Genomic DNA, 22,909 nt, shown 5'->3' on the forward strand with positions numbered 1-22,909 from the left:
TCTTACAGTTCTCTAATATCATTTACAATCACGGCTAGGTTTCCCGAGCACTTACATGGTTGTTCGAGCCTAAACTATTTACCTTCACTGGCTCATTAATTTTCACACAACTGTCTGAGACAGTTCCTATCAGTCCCATTCTGCAGATGAGGAAACTCTGGCCTAGAGACATTCATTCACTACTCAGGGACAGTTTCCCACTAGACTACCAGTTCCAGGCTGGCACCAAAGGACCAGCTTTTCCGCAGGCCACGCCCTGGGGCGGGGTCTGGTGACGACACAGCATCCCATGGTGCTTTGCGCGCCAGCGCTGCCATTGGCCAGGCCAATTGGCTCATATTTAAAAGTGAGGCCCCCGGAGTGGTTGCTCGGTTTTCTGGGCTTGGGACAGACTAGATTTGTGACTGGAAGGCTCGGGCTAGTGCGGGGCAGACCTCACCGTCAGTCACGGTTCCTGGGCGATAGCCATTTCCGCGGGCACGCAAGCACCCGGCAGGGGAGGAGGGCATCCAGGTCCGCGAGCCGAGCCGCTCCAGGCCCCACTTCGCCCCAGTCCACGACCCGGCCTTCTTAGGGGACAGTGGCGTCTCTGCCGAATTCATCTGCGAAAGATGAAAAGGGGAAGAACATCCAGGTGGTGGTGAGATGCAGGTAGGGCGAACTGCCAGGTTCCTTCCTGCGCGGTCCCAGGAGAGGGATTTTGTTTGCAATTTTCTGAAGGAACCAGACCTTCCTGTTTCCCAGTTTCCTGCGTTCTGTTAGAGAAAAATGACACCAGGTTACTGTGAGGAGTCAATTAAGTGTTTTGTTTTGTTTTGCTTTTGTTTTTTCAGAAGAAAGGATATTTGTATCTGAGTTTATAGTTTAAACTGCTATTGAGGAGAAGTTCGTCGCCGTTTTTTAGTGAAATGTGTTTTTAAAAAAATACTGTCGACAAAGATTTAGGTGTCATTCTGTATGCCAGTCCTTGCAGTTGATCAGTTTGGAAAGGACTGCACACAGATGTTTAGCACTTAAGTTGTTATTACCATCCTCTCCATCATCCCTAAAGAAGTAATCATTTACCTCTTCACTTTGTTCTAGAAGCAGCATTTTCTTAATCTTTAGTAAACAAATAAATATCATTATTTTTGAAATATAAGTTGTAGAATGAGTTTATGTTTTAAAAAATCAGGGAGACAACTAAAGTTGTGCTACATTTTCCAGTGGGTGGGTGAAAGTGTTCAGCTCTCTCCTGATTAGTTTCCGCATCATTTCTCAGCTTTAAAATGCAGTAGGAGAGGAAGAACATACTTTAAAATGCAGTAGGAGAGGAAGAACATACTTGTACAATCTATTGCTTAACCAAATATTGGATTGATTTGGCTTTTTAGACGCCCTGCACAGTTTGCTGGTATGTGTGTATTTTGTGTGTCTATTTTTGTTGCTGTGATATTAAAAAGTCTACCAGCTCTCAGAAACTTTTCTGTAAATCCAAACGTATTCTAAAATTAAGAGATTATTTAAAAAGTGTATTAACAAACTTAGTTAGGTTACTGCCTACACAGCTTTGGTGGCTTAAGTTGTATATATCAAAGGTAATAGCTAACTCTAAAGTAGGTAGGTGCCTGAGAGGACACTTGGTGTTAGCCCGAAGTCTAGCCAACTACCAATTGCACTCTGGGGCATCTGTTGATAGTTACTTGTCTTGAAGATTTAAAAAACCAGTCCATATTCAAATACAAATTTTTATATGATTTTGATCGTTTAATAAAGTTAGGCAGTATTACCTTTTCTGTGTGGCTTTATTTTCTTTAATTTCATTTTTATTGTTAGTTAAAAAACAGGTCAGACCTATGAAAAATTATAAAGAACAATATACCAAGCATCTGTGTTTAGAAACAGAAGAATCATTACAGCTAGAATCCCACTGTATCCCTCTGCATCCCTCTCCTCTCCCTCAAGAGTTGAACATTATCCTGAATTTCATGGTTATTATCTCCATATGTCTAAAGCCTTAACTTAAAAGAGATATCTTTTACTTTATCGCTAATGAAAAGTGCTTAGGTAGTGTCCAATGTTTACAATAATTTCAGTATAAAGAGATGTTTTTCTTTTCAGGTTAGCCTTTTCTTCTTCAAATAGCCCTCCTACTGCAAAGATTTCTGTTCTTGGTGTGGTGGTGGTGTGTGTGTGCGCTCAGTTGTGTCCAAATCTTTGCAACCTCATGGACTGTAGCCCACCAGGCTCCTCTGCTCATGGGATTTCCCAGGCTAGAATACTGGGGTGGGTTGCCGTTTCCTTCTCCATGGGATCTTCCTGACCCAGAGATTGAACGAACCTGTGTCTCTGCTGTTTCCTGCCTTGGCAGGTGGATTCTTTACCACTGCGCCACCTGGGGAGCCCAATGTGTCCTTAAACTTTACTAAATAAACAACTTATGCCCTTGAGAGTTATCAAATCTTTTCTCAAAGGGCCCAGATAGTAAATAGTTTAGGCTTTTCAGATTACATGTGGTTTCTGTCACATACTCTTCTCTGATTTTTTCCCCCAGTTTTAAACTTTTAATGGCAAGTTTGTGATAACCTAAGAGATCAGCCTAAGGGCTTCCCTTGTAGCTCAGTTGGTAAAGAATCTGCCTACAATGCAGGAGACCTGGGTTTGATCCCAGGGTCAGGAAGATCCTCTGGAGAAGGAAATGGCAATCAGTCCAGTATTCTTGCCTGGAGAATCTCATGGACAGAGGAGCCTGGCAGGCTATAGTCCATGGGGTCCCAAGAGTTGGACACGACTTAGCGACTACACCACCAAGAGATCAGCAAAATTTTCAGAGAGATGACTTCAGTTTTTGATTACAATGAATGCAATCTTTATGATGTTCTTTACTTGTACAGTAGCTATATGAATATTTATGGAGTGAATGAATGAATTTAGTGGACAGGACATTTTTTTAATCCTTAGTCTTTCTTTACCATTTTGGTTGTTTGTATTTTAATATGACTGTAGTGAAGGCATTAGTGATAGTCACTTAGTTGTGTGTGCCTCTGCGATTGCTTGGACTGTAGCCTGCCAGACTCCTCTGTTCATGGAACTCTCCAGGCAAGAATACTCGAGTGAGTAGCCATTCCCTTCTTCAGGTTATCTGAAGAAATTGAACCCTGGTCTCCTGCATTGCAGGCAGATTCTTTACTGTCTGAACCACCAGGGAAGGCCAACTACAATTGATGATTTTGCTAGTGTCGTCAGCAACAACCTTGCAATTTCTAATTAAAGAAGTCTGGACAGGAAAATAGCTGGTTGACAGTACTCTTTATTGCAGTATAAACAGTCCCTAAAGCTCCTTTGTGAGAGCGTTGATAACTTTTAGAAATGTGTAATTTGTGGGAATTTCTACTACTTTGCCCAAACAACTTGAATGGTATTCATTTGGTAACTTAGTCACACATCCAGACAAGAGATTAGACCAATTGGAAAAGCTTTAACCACAGGAGAGCAATTCTGCATACTGTGACTTGTGCATTGTTAGGAGTCAGTACATTTAACAAATGACAGCATGACAAGATATATTACTTGGAAGTTAGTTAAATTTCTCAGGATCACAAATCTGGTCTGATGAGTCAAACATGGGGGTGGGGCATGCCAGAGGACATTGAGGTATCCTTCTTAACACAAATAGCAGTTTGGTTAGTCTAGTGATGAGGGGAAAGATAACTTCCTATTTGGCATTTCCTGTCACAGTATGTGATATTCAATTGGAAAAGTGAACTCAGGGCAAGAATACCTCTCCCTTAGGCTCAGACTTGTGTTAGGTATGTCAGTATCTTATGGATGCTACTCTGTGGACTGTGGTTCTTTTTAGCTTTCCTTTCGTTCCCCTAAGGATGACATTTATTAAGCAGTGTAGTATAACAGATATTAATATTTGAGTGTCTGCTAAGCAGAGGAGTAGATGCTGGGGAAACAGTAAATTACATAGGACTTGTGTCCCCACATTTTGAGGTTGGTACTGTTACTAGCCTTTTAATTTTCTTTTTTTTTTTTTAATTTTTTTTATTTTTTTTATTTTTTTTAATTTTTTTATTAGTTGGAGGCTAATTACTTCACAACATTTCAGTGGGTTTTGTCATACATTGATATGAATCAGCCATAGATTTACACTTATTCCCCATCCCGATCCCCCCTCCCACCTCCCTCTTCACCCGACTCCTCTGGGTCTTCCCAGTGCACCAGGCCCGAGCACTTGTCTCATGCATCCCACCTGGGCTGGTGATCTGTTTCACCATAGATAGTATACATGCTGTTCTTTTGAAACATCCCACCCTCACATTCTCCCACAGAGTTCAAAAGTCTGTTCTGTATTTCTGTGTCTCTTTTTCTGTTTTGCATATAGGGTTATCATTACCATCTTTCTAAATTCCATATATATGTGTTAGTATGCTGTAATGTTCTTTATCTTTCTGGCTTACTTCACTCTGTATAATGGGCTCCAGTTTCATCCATCTCATTAGGACTGATTCAAATGAATTCTTTTTGACAGCTGAGTAATATTCCATGGTGTATATGTACCACAGCTTCCTTATCCATTCATCTGCTGATGGGCATCTAGGTTGCTTCCATGTCCTGGCTATTATAAACAGTGTTGCAATGAACATTGGGGTGCACGTGTCTCTTTCAGATCTGGTTTCCTCAGTGTGTATGCCCAAAAGTGGGATTGCTGGGTCATATGGCAGTTCTATTTCCAGTTTTTTAAGGAATCTCCACACTGTTTTCCATAGTGGCTGTACTAGTTTGCATTCCCACCAACAGTGTAAGAGGGTTCCCTTTTCTCCACACCCTCTCCAGCATTTATTGCTTGTAGTCTTTTGGATAGCAGCCATCCTGACTGGCGTGTAATGGTACCTCATTGTGGTTTTGATTTGCATTTCTCTAATAATGAGTGATGTTGAGCACCTTTTCATGTGTTTGTTAGCCATCTGTATGTCTTCTTTGGAGAAATGTCTGTTTAGTTCTTTGGCCCATTTTTTGATTGGGTCATTTATTTTTCTGGAATTGAGCTTCAGGAGTTGCTTGTATATTTTTGAGATTAATCCTTTGTCTGTTTCTTCATTTGCTATTATTTTCTCCCAATCTGACGGCTGTCTTTTCACCTTACTTATAGTTTCCTTTGTAGTGCAAAAGCTTTTAAGTTTCATTAGATCCCATTTGTTTAGTTTTGCTTTTATTTCCAATATTCTGGGAGGTGGGTCATAGAGGATCTTGCTGTGATTTATGTCAGAGAGTGTTTTGCCTATGTTCTCCTCTAGGAGTTTTATAGTTTCTGGTCTTACATTTAGATCTTTAATCCATTTTGAGTTTATTTTTGTGTATGGTGTTAGAAAGTGTTCTAGTTTCATTCTATTACAAGTGGTTGACCAGTTTTCCCAGCACCACTTGTTAAAGAGGTTGTCTTTTTTCCATTGTATATCCTTGCCTCCTTTGTCAAAGATAAGGTGTCCATAGGTTCGTGGATTTATCTCTGGGCTTTCTATTCTGTTCCATTGATCTATATTTCTGTCTTTGTGCCAGTACCATACTGTCTTGATGACTGTGGCTTTGTAGTAGAGTCTGAAGTCAGGCAGGTTGATTCCTCCAGTTCCATTCTTCTTTCTCAAGATTACTTTGGCTATTCGAGGTTTTTTGTATTTCCATACAAATTGTGAAATTCTTTGGTCTAGTTCTGTGAAAAATACCGTTGGTAGCTTGATAGGGATTGCATTGAATCTATAGATTGCTTTGGGTAGAATAGCCATTTTGACAATATTGATTCTTCCAATCCATGAACACGGTATGTTTCTCCATCTGTTTGTGTCCTCTTTGATTTCTTTCATCAGTGTTTTATAGTTTTCTATGTATAGGTCTTTTGTTTCTTTAGGTAGATATACTCCTAAGTATTTTATTCTTTTTGTTGCAATGGTGAATGGTATTGTTTCCTTAATTTCTCTTTCTGTTTTTTCATTGTTAGTATATAGGAATGCAAGGGATTTCTGTGTGTTAATTTTATATCCTGCAACTTTACTATATTCATTGATTAGTTCTAGTAATTTTCTGGTACAGTCTTTAGGGTTTTCTATGTAGAGGATCATGTCATCTGCAAACAGTGAGAGTTTCACTTCTTCTTTTCCTATCTGGATTCCTTTTACTTCTTTTTCTGCTCTGATTGCTGGGCCAAAACTTCCAACACTATGTTGAACAGTAGTGGTGACAGTGGGCACCCTTGTCTTGTTCCTGATTTCAGGGGGAATGCTTTCAATTTTTCACCATTGAGGGTGATGCTTGCTGTGGGTTTGTCATATATGGCTTTTATAATGTTGAGGTATGTTCCTTCTATTCCTGGTTTTTGGAGAGTTTTAATCATAAATGAGTGTTGAATTTTGTCAAAGGCTTTCTCTGCATCTATTGAGATAATCATATGGTTTTTATCTTTCAATTTGTTAATGTGGTGTATTACATTGATTGATTTGCGGATATTGAAGAATCCTTGCATTCCTGGGATAAAGCCCACTTGGTCGTGGTGTATGATTTTTTTAATATGTTGTTGGATTCTGTTTGCTAGAATTTTGTTAAGGATTTTTGCATCTATGTTCATCAGTGATATTGGCCTGTAGTTTTCTTTTTTTGTGGCATCTTTGTCTGGTTTTGGAATTAGGGTGATGGTGGCCTCATAGAATGAGTTTGGAAGTTTACCTTCTTCTGCAATTTTCTGGAAGAGTTTGAGTAAGGTAGGTGTTAGCTCTTCTCTAAATTTTTGGTAGAATTCAGCTGTGAAGCCATCTGGTCCTGGGCTTTTGTTTGCTGGAAGATTTTTGATTACACTTTCGATTTCCTTGCCTGTGATGGGTCTGTTAAGATCTTCTATTTCTTCCTGGTTCAGTTTTGGAAAGTTATACTTTTCTAAGAATTTGTCCATTTCATCCAAGTTGTCCATTTTATTGGCATAGAGCTGCTGGTAGTAGTCTCTTATGATCCTTTGTATTTCAGTGTTGTCTGTTGTGATCTCTCCATTTTCATTTCTAATTTTGTTAATTTGGTTCTTCTCTCTTTGCTTCTTAATGAGTCTTGCTAATGGTTTGTCAATTTTGTTTATTTTTTCAAAAAACCAGCTTTTAGCTTTGTTGATTTTTGCTATGGTCTCTTTAGTTTCTTTTGCATTTATTTCTGCCCTGATTTTTAAGATTTCTTTCCTTCTGCTAACCCTGGGGTTCTTCATTTCTTCCTTCTCTAATTGCTTTAGGTGTAGACTTAGGTTATTTATTTGGCTTTTTTCTTGTTTCTTGATGTAAGCCTGTAATGCTATGAACTTTCCCCTTAGCACTGCTTTTACAGTGTCCCATAGGTTTTGGGTTGTTGTGTTTTCATTTTCATTCATTTCTATACATATTTTGATTTCTTTTTTGATTTCTTCTATGATTTGTTGGTTATTCAGAAGTGTGTTATTTAGCCTCCATGTGTTTGAATTTTTAACAATTTTTTTCCTGTAATTGAGATCTAATCTTACTGCACTGTGGTCAGAAAAGATGACTGGAATGATTTCAATTTTTTTGAATTTTCCAAGACCAGATTTATGGCCCAGGATGTGATCTATTCTGGAGAAGGTTCCGTGTGCACTTGAGAAAAAGGTGAAGTTGATTGTTTTGGGGTGAAATGTCCTATAGATATCAATTAGGTCTAGCTGGTCCATTGTGTCATTTAAAGTTTGTGTTTCCTTGTTAATTTTCTGTGTAGTTGATCTATCCATAGTTGTGAGTGGGGTATTAAAGTCTCCCACTATTATTGTGTTACTATTAATTTCCTCTTTCATACTCGTTAGTGTTTGCCGTACATATTGCGGTGCTCCTATGTTGGGTGCATATATATTTATAATTGTTATATCTTCTTCTTGGATTGATCCTTTGATCATTATGTAGTGTCCTTCTTTGTCTCTTTTCACAGCTTTTATTTGAAAGTCTATTTTATCTGATATGAGTATTGCGACTCCTGCTTTCTTTTGGTCTCCGTTTGCATGAAATATTTTTTTCCAGCCCTTCACTTTCAGTCTGTATGTGTCTCTTGTTTTGAGGTGGGTCTCTTGTAGACAGCATATATAGGGGTCTTGTTTTTGTATCCATTCAGCCAATCTTTGTCTTTTGGTTGGGGCATTCAACCCATTTACATTTAAGGTAATTATTGATAGGTGTGGTCCCGTTGCCATTTACTTTGTTGTTTTGGGTTCACGTTTATACAACCTTTCTGCATTTCCTGTCTAGAGAAGATCCTTTAGCATTTGTTGAAGAGCTGGTTTGGTAGTGCTGAATTCTCTCAGGTTTTGCTTATCTGTAAAGCTTTTGAGTTCTCCTTCATATCTGAATGAGATCCTTGCTGGATACAGTAATCTAGGTTGTAGGTTATTCTGTTTCATTACTTTCAGGACGTCCTGCCATTCCCTTCTGGCCTGGAGGGTTTCTATTGATAGATCAGCTGTTATCCTTATGGGAATCCCTTTGTGTGTTATTTGTTGTTTTTCCCTTGCTGCTTTTAATATTTGTTCTTTGTGTTTGATCTTTGTTAGTTTGATTAATATGTGTCTTGGGGTGTTTCGCCTTGGGTTTATCCTGTTTGGAACTCTCTGGGTTTCTTGGACTTGGGTGGCTATTTCCTTCCCCATTTTAGGGAAGTTTTCAGCTATTATCTCCTCGAGTATTTTCTCATGGCCTTTCTTTTTGTCTTCTTCTTCTGGAACTCCTATGATTCGAATGTTGGGGCGTTTCACATTGTCCCAGAGGTCCCTGAGGTTGTCCTCATTTCTTTTGATCCTTTTTTCTTTTTTCCTCTCTGCTTCATTTATTTCCACCATTTTATCTTCTATCTCACTTATCCTATCTTCTGCCTCCGTTATTCTACTCTTGGTTCCCTCCAAAGTGTTTTTGATCTCATTCATTGCATTATTCATTTTTAATTGACTCTTTTTTATTTCTTCTAGGTCTTTATTAAACAATTCTTGTATCTTTTCAATCTTTGTTTCCAAGCTATTTATCTGTAACTCCATTTTGTTTTCAAGATTTTGGATCATTTTTATTATCATTATTCTAAATTCTTTTTCAGGTAGATTCCCTATCTCCTCCTCTTTTGTTTGACTTGGTGGGCATTTTTCTTGTTCCTTTACCTGTTGGGTATTTCTTTGCCTTTTCATCTTGTTTAGATTGCTGTGTCTGGAGTGGACTTTCTGTATTCTGGAGGTCTGTGGTTCCTTTTTATTGTGGAGGATTTACCCAGTGGGTGGGGTTGGACGTTTGGCTTGTCAAGGTTTCCTGGTTAGGGAAGCTTGCGTCAGTGTACTGGTGCGTGGAACTTGATTTCTTCTCTTTGGAGAGCAATGGAGTGCCCAGTAATGAGTTTTGAGTTGGGTCTATGTGTTAGGTGTGACCTTGGGTAGCCTGTATGTTGACATTCGGGGCTATGTTCCTGTGTTGCTGGAGAATTTGCGTGGTATGTCTTGCTCTAAAACTTATTGGCTCTTGGGTGGTGGTTGGTTTCAGTGTAGGTATGGAGGCTTTTGGACGGTCACTTATCACTTAAAGTTCCATGTAGTCAGGAGTTTTCTGGTGTTCTCAGGTTTTGGGCTTAAGTTTCCTGCCTCTGGATTTCAGTTTTAGTCTTCCTGTAGTCTCAGGACTTCTCCAACTATACAGCTCTGATAATTAAACTTCTAGGTTAATGGCGAAAAGATTCTCCCCCGTTAGGGACACCCAGAGAGGTTCACAGAGTTACATGAACAGGAGAAAAGGGAGGAGGGAGATAGAGATGAGTAGGAGGAGAAAAAGGGGGACTCAAGAGGAGAGAGACAGATCTACGCAGCTGTCTGTTCCCAGAGTGTTCTCGTATCTCAGACACCTACAAGGATTCACAGAATTGGATGGGGAAGAGAAGGGGAAAAGAGGAAATAGAGGTGTTCTGAGGTAGAAAACAGAGAGTCAAGATTGGGAGGGAATAATCTTCGGTTTTAAGATAGGGCTTCTCTTTTTTTTTTTTTTTGTAAGGTTATAGTGTAGTGAAGATGAAAATGAAGAGTAGTAGAGGAGTACTAGAGGACTTTAAAAGAAATAAGAGAAGAAGAAAAATAGAAAATAGAAGAGAAAAAGGAAAGAAAAAAAAAAAGAAGAAAAAGGAGAAGAAAAAAAAAGAAAAAAAAAAAATAAAGAAAAAAAAAAATTTTTTTCCCCTAATTAAAAAAAATCGTAAAAATCTATGAAAATGAAAGTTAAGGAGTAATGGGGGAGTAATAGGGAATTTTAAAGGAAAATAAAAGAGAAAAAATAAAAAAGAAAAATATAAAAAGAAAAAAAAATTTTTTTTTTTTTCCTTACTTAGAAAAAACAGAAAAATAAAAAAAAAAGTAAAAATATGTCTAGGAATTTCTCTGGAGCTGTTGCGGTCAGTGTGGGTTCGGCTCAGTTTCAGATAGCTCCTCGTTCCAGCTTGCACTTCTCGATATCTACAGGGCCCTTCCGGTGAAGTCGGTGTTTTCTTCAGGGATTTTAATCTGTTGCACCAGTCCCTTCTGAAGCGGTTCCCTTTGTTTATTTGGCTTTTGTTTGCCGGTCTCTTCAGAGGCTCATTTCCGCCCTGACACAGGCGGCCGGAGGCGGACTCTTATTCATGTAGCTAGTTCCGTTGCGCTGCTGGGAGAGGCTGACGCTGCGGGGCGAGGCCGGCGCTGCGGGGCGGGGCTGACGCTGCGGGGAGGGGCTGGCCCTGCGGGGGCGGGGCTGACGCTGCGGGGAGGGGCTGGCCCTGCGGGGGCTGGCTGGCGCTGCCGGAAGGGGCTGACGCTGCTTTCTCCGTCTGCGCTGCTCAGGCTCCCGGCTGTTCTATATGGAGCGCGCCCCGCGCTGCGCGAGGTTCCAGCCCTCGGGTGTTACACAAAAGCGTGGAAGGAAAAGCTGCGCCTGCTCTCTGTGCCTTCCCCGTCTGAGCGGTCCAGGCAGCCAGGGGCTTGGTGGGCGCGCTATCCCCAGGTGTGGCGCACCCACTCCCTTCCGCGGACCCAGTCTCAGTTTCCGCTGGCGCCAGGCGGGTGCGCGCGCCTTCCGCCCTCCGCGTCCCCAGCCCCAGTCCCCGCCCCGCGCCGGTCGGGTGCCTGCGCCCTGTGTCTCGCCGCGACCTTCCCCTCCCCCCTGCCTCCTGCCTCCGGCGGGGCTGGGCCGGTCCGCAGCCTGCGAGCTCTTCTCGGGACTTTCCCCGTCCCTTTGTTCTGCTAACGGCCCGCAGTGTGTTCCGGCCGGTCAATTTTCTCTCTCTCCTTTGGTCTCCCACAGTTCAAGTTGGCACCTCACAGAAGCTCCCCCCGATTGTCCTCAGGGCACTCAGGCCCGGACCCTAGCCCAAGCAAGGCCGCCTAAGACTCCCTTCCCGGGACGGGTCTCCGTCCTTAGCTCGTTTGTCTCACTTTTTATCTTTTATATTTTGTCCTACCTCCTTTCGAAGACAATGGTCTGCTTTTCTGGGCGCCTGATGATCTCAGCTAGCGATCAGAAGTTGTTTTGTGAAGTTTGCTCTGCATTCGGTTATTCTTTTGATGAATTTGTAGGAGAGAAAGTGGTCTCCCGGTCCTACTCCTCCGCCATCTTGGCTCCTCCCGCCTTTTAATTTTCAAATGAGGAGACAGGCACAAAGGGCTCCATTCCCCGGGCAGACGGGATGAAGAGCCGGCCTTCTACTGAAATGCCTAAGGAGGCTTTTATCTTACTCTACTTCACATGGAGTCTTTCCCATCACGCCTCCTCTATCCTGCTCTGTCCTAATCAAGGCCCCATTAAGTTCCTGCTGTATGTTCCTACAGCACCTTTTACTTCCCCGTACTAAACATCATCTCTCATAATCACTTGTTTTATGTTCCCCAGGAGACCTCAGTGTCTTGAGGACAAACTGAATTAACACATGTGAAACACTTGGAACAGTGAGTACCTGGCACGTAGTAAGCACTCTATGTATTAGTCATTATTTTAATGTATTGTTTATTTTGTGCCAGTTATCCCTTGGCAGGTTAGTACTTTGGATGTAAATTTGTTATGTTCTTTCTACTACATTGTAACCTAACTTGGCTGGATTCTAGAAACAGTGGAAATAAGATTCTGAAAAATAAGTTTCACATTTTTTACAAATTAATTCTCTTAGCGTCTACTCCAAGAAACTGTCAGAATTGTACATATCTTTCAAAACTTATAAAGCTAATTTTATTTCTGGCAATTGAAACCCTTAAAATCCTGCTGTCTACTTTAACAGTGTCACTTACGCCCCATTTAATCTCTGTCACCAACAGTGTAGTTAAAACTTCCCATTGTTCTTCTCTGAGATATTAACAAAAATGTCGTCAGTAACCTGATAACTAAGAGTTCTTAATTCTTAAGTGAACTTACTTACAAAACAGACAGACTTCGAGAACGAACTTATGGTTGCTGGGGAGAAGGGATAGTTAGGGAGTTGGGGATCGACAGGGACACACTGCTATATTTAAAATGGATAACCACAAGAACATGGAACTCTGCTTAATGTTGAGTGGCAGCCTGGATAGGAGAGGAGTTTGGGGGAGAATGGATACATTTATATGTATGGTTGAGTCCCTTAGTTGTTCACCTGAAACTATAACAGTTTTAATTGGTTACATATACCCCAATACAAAATAAAAAGGTTAAAAAAAAAAAGAGTTCTTGAATAACCTTGTGTGTTTCCTTTTACAGACCATTTAATTTGACAGAGTGGAAAGCTAATGCCCATTTGGTAGTAGAATGTGATCATGTGCGGAAGGAAGTTAGTGTTCGAACTGGAGGACTGGCGGAAAAAAGCTCAAGGAAAACATACACTTTTGATATGGTACTTACTTCCTAAAGTGCTGCTACTTCTTATTATCCACCAATGTAAAATTATCCTAGTATGTATATTTTCTGTAGGTTCTGGTGTAGTTAGAAATTTCAGTCGATCCTTTGAGGTGTCAAATGGTTTCTAGTGGGCTGGATAGGTTAATATATTAAAAACAATTATTAAGGTAATTTTGAAGTTTTTTTTTTTTTAAGAAATGCCTTTTGTTTTTTGGCTAGGTTTTTGGAGCAAATACTAAACAAATTAACATTTACTGAAGTGTTATTTGTCCAATTCTGGATGAAGTTATTATGGGTTATAATTGCACTATTTTTGCGTGAGTGAAACACTTTTCAAATTGATGAAAAGTTTTAGATGCATGTAATCATCCTTTTTGTTTAACACTTCTTTTAATTTTGACAGATGTGGCTGAACCAGCACTGGAAAAACCTTTACAATGGAAGGTGAAAGGTCCCCTAATGAAGAGTATACTTGGGAGGAGGTATTTATTGTTTACGTCAGAATTCTGTCTCTAAAGTGGCTCAAGTGCAGTTGAATAAAACTTGGTTGGATGCCTCTGTCTGAAATAGATCAGAGTACTATGTCAAACATGAATTTAGGATAAACTACTAGTATAATGATATTGAAGTATATGTAATGGCTTCTGTTTAAGAAACATAAAGTCTTACTGGGGGAGAGTGGAGCAATACATATGGTTCAGTTAGGTGATGAGAGAAGGGTCTCTTTGGGGCAGAAAGTTGGAGCAGACTATTGTGGGGAAGTGGAATGTGAGTAGGACTTGAAGGGGAAGGCTTTGCAGTGAGGGAGTGAGTCTTCTAAAGTTAGCACAACCACGGGAGTAGTATGGTACTTTATTAATGATGACTTTGAGTGTGAAATGAAGATCACTGTATTGTTGAAGATTATAGGAAGCACATAGTACATTTCACAAAGAAATGTGTTTAAGCCTAAATGAGCTTAATGATTAATATTTTCCAAATTACCAACATTTAGGTAGATCCTTTCTTCTAGTGGTTGGGGCATTAACTTACTTTATGCATGGGTAATAGTGTTATGGAATTGTAATCACAGAAAATATGAAATAGGCTTAAAGCACAGTTTCAAAATTTATAGAATCATAATAGTTTTATTAAGGATACTTATACATTTGAGAAACAACTTTATGTTGGGATTAGGGAATATACTGTTAGATGAGCCACTTTTCTGATTAAAAGAATGGTACTATGTTCTCATGAGAAAAGTTGGAGAGGATTATTGAACTTGGCTTTATAAGGAACTTGATTCAGTTGGTTTCTGTATAATGCTGAGGCATGAAGTAGCTGACTGGAATGACAGATTTGAGGAAGGTGTAAGGAAGAATAATTGTTATTGAACAGATTGTTGTTTGGCTTCTCTAACATTAGATTAGCTTTTTAATTTTTTTTTAAACCTGTTTTGACATATTTATGTTTAAATATACTATAAAGGAGGCCCTTGTTATATATGAGTTTTAACTATTGCAGTAAATGGTATTCTTTAAGTCTTTATTAATATTATAATTTCAGGATCCTTTGGCTGGTATCATTCCATGTACTCTTCATCAGATTTTTGAGAAACTTACTGATAATGGTACTGAATTTTCAGTGAAAGTGTCGCTGTTGGAAATCTATAATGAAGAGCTCTTTGATCTCCTTAATCCATCTTCTGATGTTTCTGAGAGACTGCAGATGTTTGATGATCCCCATAGCAAGGTAACTTGAGTCTCTGACAATGAAATGTCTCCAAATGTTAATGTGTGATAATTTGAGAAATATATATATATATATATATATATATGTATATATATTTTTTAAACCAATTTAATGGATGCTCTTCTGGTATTTGGTCAGAGGGGAGTGATAATCAAAGGTTTAGAAGAAATTACAGTACACAACAAGGATGAAGTCTATCAAGTTTTGGAGAAGGGGGCAGCAAAAAGGACAACCACAGCAACTTTGATGAACGCCTACTCTAGGTAAGAAAGCCCTTGTTTCCCCCACTGCTCCATTTTGTTTTCAAGAAGAATATCCAAACTTGGGAAATAAAATTGGAGCATGTCAAGGTATGTGAGTCACACATCTAGATTGTGTGCTGGATTGCTTGCCTTAGTAATTGGCTTGAGGTTTATAAGGAGAGCACCAGTATTGGGAGAATGTTGAAAGGAGGACAAAGACAAGTTGAACTTTAGCAGTATTATTAAGTTTTTTTAAGTAGAAGATTTTTTTTCCCAAATGAAATTATACATGGGGGCCTGATTAAAATGTGGCTGGGGTAGTTGATTTGGCAGTGGGATACTCAGGGTCTTACCTCCTCAGCCTTCAGGAGATTTGCCCTGAGTACTTTTCTGGAGCCCCTAAGGATACTTAGAATACAGTTTGAAAATCCCTTATTTGAGTAAAGATTAGAAGAAAACCAAATGGCCTGTTTTTTTTTTCCCCAGCTTAATAGAGATATAAATGACAAAATTTTATATATTTAGGTTGTACAAGATGACTTTTTTCTTCCCAAATGGCTTCATTTTAATGTAGGAAGATACATGATCACTAACAGAATACACATGATCACTAATACAGGCTGTCAAGGGGAGAAAGAGGCATATTTGATAGTATCCCTTATAAGAATTCATCCCTTATGAATCCCAGACTCTACAAATGCACTTTACCAAATCAGAGATAATTTTTTTTTGCTCGTCTTTGAAGGAAACATCAGAATGTAATTGAAGGAGTTGTAGATTAGGAGTTAGATGTTTGTGCTTAGTTCCAATTCCGAAGTTAATTAAATATGTTACTTCACATAGTTAAACTTACCTGAATATCATTTTCCCTGAACTGCAAAATGACTTTGAAGTCTTGATCTCTTATAGTTGCTCTCTTATAGTCAGACATTTCTATAATATGCTATAGCAATTATAATTGTAGCTCTATACAAATATGTGTGTATTTAAAGAAAGAAGAAAAATAGCATAACATGAAAATAATCAGTTTAATGAAATTATGGGTTATTTTATAATTTAAATTTCCTATAATACCTTTCCATTAAAAATGGAGTTATAAACAAATCATAGAATGAAGTTTCCATTTGAATTAAATGTTTGCTTTATAACTTAACTTGATTTAGAATTCAGAAGAATGAATTTAAGAAAATTTCTTTCTCTAAACACTTTTCTCTGAAATATAAAATTCCCATTATTCTGTAAATTTGAATAATTTAAAATTTCCTAAATTTCACTGAAGGCTGGAGTAAAGATATCTTCTTATCAATGTATGTGATAAAGAAAAGAAATGTGATTCAGTTTTCCAAAATCAGAGTTGACTTTTATGCTTAATAGCATTAATTCTATTATCTTGGATTAGGAATGGGCAAATAATGGTAGGAAAACATGAGATATATTTTATAATTCAAATTTATAGTTTATATTTTTCCCTGTGTCCCTCCTCTTTTCTGTTATTTAAAATAACTTAAATAATTTTGTAAAAATGATACTTATAAAATTTTCCAAGTCATATGAAAAGTACAAATGAGAAAATTAGAAATTACCATATTCCAACCATCAATGACAGTAACAAACAGAATGTTCTTCATCAGATATTGATACAGAAAGGAATGCTGTCTTTGGTTGTCTGTATTGTTTTTTATATCCCTAAGATAAAAGTTGAGTGTCAGTGTACAGCATAAGATGGACTTTGGAAAACCTTGTAGTCTAGCAGTGATTACTTGTGGTGTTTCAGTGAACACTACTATTTACTATTTGTGCTGTTCAGAGGAAGGACCTGTCTGTCTCTGGTGACTTTCTCAAAGCAAAGCAATGTACTTTTAGGACAGTTGACACTGAGGTGGCGTGATCTGGTGGCTTGCGTGATGCTGTTTGAGTTTAAGGTAAGGATGTATTTCAAGTGGTTCTTATAAATAGATCAATTGCAGGCCATCTCTTCGGACACACCAGGCAGATGTTCAAACACTGTTCCACATCCAGCTCTCGGAGGTGTCTGAGGATTCTAAGTCATTTAAGCGGTTTTCAGGTAGATTGTTATTGGGTTCTTCTGTGCAGGCAGCAGGAGCAAGAAAGCCAAAACCTAGCATCATTCTGTCTATCCACTGTCTTCCAAAATCTTACTGATATCCTGTCTGATAATATCTTTCTCTACCCTGGTGGATTTAGATCTTTCTTTGCTGTTTTCATTATGTTACAGAAAGAAAACAAATAATGTTTTGCATTATAATGATTGGGCAACTTGGTCTTGTTTTCTGGTCGATCCCACTCAGATTTCTCTGTTACAATACATATGAAAGAAACTGCAGTTGATGGAGAGGTGCTTGTTAAAATTGGAAAGTTGAACTTGGTAAGCATCAACTGTAATACCACTGTTCATTCTTTCAGTTTTTGTTGTTGTTGTCATTTTATTGAGGCATAATTGACAAATAAAATTATGTATTTAAAATGTACAGTATAGCAGGATATCCTTTCTCATGGCTGAATAATATTTGAGTGTGTGTGTGTGCATGCACATCATGTCACATCTTCATTCATTCGTCAGTGGGTACTTAGACTGTTTCCATACCTTATTTATTATTAACAGTGCAGTGAACGTGGGAATGTAGATATTTCTTTGAGATAGTGATTTCATTTTCTTTGCATACATACCCAGAAGTGGGATTGCTAGGTCAAATGATAGTTCTATTCCACTGTTTCTTCTTTATCACCTCATAGAGCAGTTTGAAAATTGTGTATTTAGAGGCAGTACTTTTGTAGTCACTGGGTTACTGGTTTTGTAGTGGGTTGTTATTTGTAGAAAATTATTTTACTGGCTATTTAATATCTTTATGTACAATATGAGAATGAAAGTCTTCTATTCCAAATCCAGAGACTGAGGACTTATTTTTATTTTTAAAATTCAAGGTTGATCTCGCAGGCAGTGAGAACATTGGCCGTTCTGGAGCAGTTGACAGGAGAGCTCGGGAAGCTGGAAATATCAATCAGTCCCTGTTGACTCTGGGAAGGGTAATTACTGCCCTTGTAGAAAGAACACCTCATGTTCCTTATCGAGAATGTAAACTGACTAGAATCTTACAGGACTCTCTTGGGGGGATGTACAAGAACATCTATCATTGCAACAGTTTCTCCTGCATCTCTCAATCTGGAGGGAGGGTCTTAACTATCACTTTTTTTGGCTGTGGTGTGTGGTTTGTGGGATTTTAGTTTTCAACAAGGGATTGAACCTGGGCCCTCAGCAGTGAAAATTTGGAGTCCTAAACACTAGACTGCCAGAGAATCCCCTGACTATCATGTATAATATTTTTAGAGTTAACTAATTGACTTCATTCATTCTATACTACAGTAAAAATAATCTGGACGTTGTATGTGGTGGACACACAGAGGAGAACACCACTGAAAAATTGTCTTTCTCCTTGCTGGCAGTTTTCAGTCTTAAAAAGCTAGTTACTTAGTTGTATTTTTCCAGTCTTCAAAGATAATTGCTGTGGTCATTAGCAGTGGGTGGTTTAATTGAGGCCTTAGAAGTGGGTTAAGCGAATACTAGTGCTTCAGAGGCTGCTTAGAGATCCCTAAAGATGGGGCTGGATGTGGGGGTACAGGTAGGAAAACCAAGAGAAACAACAAAGATGGTGAAGTCTACTTTAATTTTACTGGATTATCTTCTTTAAACAGAATTAGAAAAGCTTTTGTAAAGTCTCTTAACTCCTCTTTCATTTTAAAAACTATTTTTGTTGAGAAATGATTTGTATACTATAAAATTCATCCACTGAAAGTATATAATTAGGTGATTTTACTATATTCATCGAGCTAGGCAACTGTCACCAAAAATCTAAACATTTTTATCCTAGAAAGAAACCCTGTAACCTATTAGCAGTCACTCCCCATCAGTTTCCATTTCCAGCCCTAGGTCACTATTAATCTACTTTCTTTAATCTATACCTTTGCCTATTCTGAATATTTTATATAAATGGAATCACACAATAAGTGTTCTTCCGTGACTGGCTTCTTTCACTTGGCATAATGTTTTCAATGTTCATCCACGTTGCAGCAGGTATCAGAACTCATTCCTTCTTGTGGGTGAATAATATGGATATAGGACATTTTGTTTATTCATCAGTTGATGAAATTCATTGAGGTTTTTTTTTAAAAAAAGAACTAAGACTAAAGCAAAAAAAATTATTAGATTAAATTATAGTAAAGTTAAAGACCCTGAAACTTGAAGAGTGACAAATAAGGATGTTTTTAACAGTCCTCTATCGTATTTATTTGCTTAATTGGAGTATAGTTGCTTTAAGAACATTCCTCATTTTTAAAGGTTGGGTATAGTAGTATTAATGGGTAAATGTTTATATTAGATATAACCAAAAATTATTATGTTATTGTATAGTACATTTTGGGTAACAGAACTACATTATTCTCAATTATTCTCATATCTTCAGTAATTGGCCTTTTCATTTCATCACAGGAAACTCTGAGTTCCTTGGAGTATGCTCATAGAGTAAAGAACATAGTCAATAAGCCTGAGGTTAACCAGAAACTCACCAAGAAAGCTCTGATTAAGGTAATTGTGAATTTTTATGGAGTAATATAAATTTGTTTGACAAATGTGAAAATGAGGAACTGAAATAGATAATTGTTTTCTTTTAATTCATTAAATTACCTTTGTGATAAGGCTTTTCATTTAATGGTTTGAACCGAATACCCTTTGTGTTAAAATGCTTTTTCTAATACTAATAGATGACCTTTCAAGCTCTATCCAGTCAGTAAAATTTAAGCATATAATGGTACTTCAGTGCAGTTTTAATTAGCATTTCCTTAATGAATAGTGATATTCAGCATCTTTTCACATGCTTATTATCCATATGTATATCTTGTGAAATGTCTATTTAAATCCTTTGCCAGTTTTTAATTGGGTAGTCCTTTTATGAAGTTGTAAAGGATTGTTCATCTTTTCTAGATTTGATCCTTTATGAAATAATTTGTAAATATTTCCTCCCAGTCTGGCTTGTCTTTTCCTTTTATTGGTAGTGTGTTTTTTTTTGTTTGTTTGTTTCTATTGAGACAACTATAGATTCACATGCAGGTGAAAGAAGTAATACAGAGAGATCCTTTGTACATTTTATTAAACTATATAGTAAAATCACTGAAGGGACACTGTTAATAGCAATCCATTGGTCTTATCCCTCAATTTTCCTGGTACTCATGTGTGTGTGTTTAGTCACTTCTATACAGTTTTGTCATGTGTAGGTTCATAGAGCCACTACCGCAATCAAGATACTGAACAGTCCCATCTCAGCAAGGATTCCTCATTGGCCCTTTATAATCACTTCCTTCCCACTCTGACCTCCCGTCCATAATCTTTGCTATCCAATGATCTGTCCTCTATTTCTAAACATTTGTCATTTTAAGAGTCTTATTGAGTGGAATCATACAGTATGTAAACTTTGGGGATTGCTTTTATCACTCAAGCATAATTCCCTGGAGGTTAACCTGAATGGTGCATATCAATAGATCTTTACTTTTTAATGCTGAGGAATATTCCATGGTATGTATATACCACCCGCCTGCAATGCAGGAGACCCCAGTTCAATTCCTGGGTCAGGAAGAGCCCCTGGAGAAGGGATAGGCTCCTACTCCAGTATTCTTGGGCTTCCCTGCTGGCTCACACTGAAGAATTCACCTGAAATGCGGGAGACCTGGGTTTGATCCCTGGGTTGGGAAGATCCCCTGGAGGAGGCCCTGGCAACCTCCGCCAGTATTCTTGCCTGGAGAATCCCCAAGGACAGAGGAGCCTGGTGGGCTACAGTCCATGGGGTAGCAAAGAGTCGGACGCGACTGAGCGACTAAGCACAGCACAGCACGGCACGTGTATATTCCACACAGTTTGTTGTCAGAGTCACCTGTGAAAGACGTATGGGCTGATTTCAGTTTCTCACAATTGAAAGTAAAACTGCTCTGATCATATTTGTTTATAGTAATTTGTGTACATGTAAATTTTCATTTTTCTGAGATAATTGCCAAAGAATATAATTGTTGTGTTGTATGGTGATTGAATGTAAGCTTTCTTTCTTTCTTTTCTTTTTTTAAAGGAACTGCCAAGTTGTTTTCCCAAATGGCTGGGCTTTCTATTCTGTTGCATTGATTTATGTCTGTCCCTCACTAATACCACATTTTTAATTATTGTCACTTTAGAATAACTGTTGGAATCAGACTGTTTAAAAGGAAGCTTATATGAGCAAACCTCTCTTGATAAAGGGTGTCAAAATTGCCAGGATCTGAGAAAAACTAGTGATTTTTATATTCATTATTTTTTTATAAGCATTCATTTTATTTTAGACACTTGAATTTTTGAACCCTATTGCTATTATTCACGTGGCCCCGGCACCTGCCCGAGCCCCCCTTGCCCCCACGCTGTCTTCCAGTCTGTCTCTGAACCTTCCTCTTTTTCTGCTTCTGTCTCTCCAGACACCCGGCCTCCCGGCCCTTCCTCTGGCCCCGGCCTCTCACAGGTGCTATGGCTCTGGCTCTGGCTGACGAGCGTGCGCCGGCCGGCTGTCTCACTTCGCGTGGGTGCATGCAAGTGTCTGTGTGTCTGTCCGTGTGCCTGCCTGTCGCTCGTCTGCTCTCTCAGGAAGGTCCTGTGCTTGGCGGGCGGCGTGGGGGCAAGGCGGGCCTCAGTAGGGCGAAGGTGCGGGGCTGACGCGCTCCAGTCGACCGCGCTGGTGGCTCCCGGTGGGTTAGGCACCAGGCCGGATGGGCGCTCAGGGCCTCGGCTGGGCTGCGCCTAGGCCCGCGGGAAGCTCAGAGGACCGCGGGCCGGGCCGCGAGTTGCGGCCCACCGAAGCCAGACACCTCTGGGGCCACGTGGCCCTGAGCAGCTAACGGGATGGGGTAGGGGGGCGAGGCCGCCAAGCGGGGGAGGGCCTGGAGAGGCCCAGGGGGGCAGGGCGCAGAAACCTCCGCGCCCTTCACCCCACTCCCAGCCCCCGCACGCACGCCCGGCCAGCCGCTCCGGGTCCTGGAAGCCCTCCTGGTCCCGGGCCGGGCCAGGCGGGTTAGGGCCGGGGGTGGCGGTGTGCGGGCGCAGGGCAGCGTCGGGCCGGCCGCCGGGCTGCGGGCTCTGGCCAACCCGAGTCTGGTCGCGAGTCGTGCGGCTCAAGTGCAGCGCGCGCCCCGTGGAGAGCTGCGGCCGGCTGGCCCGACTGGCAGGTCAGAGCGAAAGGGAGGCGCAGCGCAGGGCTCTTAGGGCGCCTGGCGGCAGCCGCGTCCATCTAAAGCCATACCACCCTGAACGCGCCCGATCTCCTCTGATCCAGGAAACTAAGCAGGGTCAGGCCTGGTTAGTACTTAGATGGGAGACACCCTAGTAGTTAGGAGCTCCAGGCCTTTGCACAAAGTAGATGACAAGCCAACGTATAGGTGATGAAAAATTTATAGTGAAAAATTCAATTAGATCTAAATTCAAAGATGGTTTATGGAGTAAAAGCAAGTCTTTTCCTTTAGCTTTTTTCCCCCCATTAACTTCCATAATGCTTTTCTAGTAGCATAATGCTTCCTTTTTATTCCTTCTATTTCCTTGTCTATATCCATCTTTTTGCACCATAATGTGGTGCCTTATTGGTATAATTTTCTGCCTTATTGTCTTCCCGTAACGGTGATGTAGAAGATAGATGGACTCCAGGTTAGACATTTACAACTAGCCTGTTTACATGTCCTGAGACAAGAGATAGGTGGGCTCCAGTTGAGGCATTTACAATCAGCTTCCTCTTTGCCCTCTGAAATGGAAGTAACAACAGAAAGAGGGTAAATAGCCAGTGTTTGTCTCTTTTTTTTTTTAAACTTTTAAAATTCATTTTAATTGGAGGCTAATTACCTTACAATGTTGCAGTGGTTTTTGTCATACATTGACATGAATCAGCCATGGGTTTACATGTGTTCCCCATCCTGAACCCCCCTCCCACCTCCCTCCCCACCCCATCCCTCTGGGTCATCCCAGTGCACCAACCCTGAACAGCCTGTCTCATGCAT

The 22,909-nt window shown here is 39.8% G+C and overlaps 1 protein-coding gene across 1 annotated transcript; it reads left to right on the plus strand.

The window, feature by feature from the left end:
• The first annotated feature begins 334 nt into the window (after positions 1-334).
• On the plus strand, positions 335-19,465 carry LOC122696611 (kinesin-like protein KIF11). Its single transcript, XM_043906843.1, has 7 exons — positions 335-651; positions 11,895-11,950; positions 12,732-12,864; positions 13,273-13,351; positions 14,415-14,600; positions 14,739-14,863; positions 19,347-19,465. Exons 4-7 carry the CDS (start codon positions 13,307-13,309, stop codon positions 19,354-19,356), a joined length of 366 nt encoding a protein of 121 aa, XP_043762778.1. The 5' UTR covers positions 335-651; positions 11,895-11,950; positions 12,732-12,864; positions 13,273-13,306; the 3' UTR covers positions 19,357-19,465.
• The last annotated feature ends 3,444 nt before the right edge of the window (positions 19,466-22,909 follow it).

Source organism: Cervus elaphus, chromosome 6 (assembly GCF_910594005.1).
Source record: "Cervus elaphus chromosome 6, mCerEla1.1, whole genome shotgun sequence".
Classification (NCBI taxonomy): Eukaryota; Metazoa; Chordata; class Mammalia; order Artiodactyla; family Cervidae; genus Cervus; species Cervus elaphus.

Excerpts from the sequence above, each read along its gene's own strand:
- LOC122696611 (XM_043906843.1), top strand. The coding sequence starts at position 13,307 with ATGGAAGGTGAAAGGTCCCCTAATGAAGAGTATACTTGGGAGGAG. Across the intron at positions 13,352-14,414 it reads AAGAGTATACTTGGGAGGAG|GATCCTTTGGCTGGTATCAT; the intron begins GTATTTATTGTT and ends TTATAATTTCAG. Across the intron at positions 14,601-14,738 it reads TTGATGATCCCCATAGCAAG|AGGGGAGTGATAATCAAAGG; the intron begins GTAACTTGAGTC and ends GTATTTGGTCAG.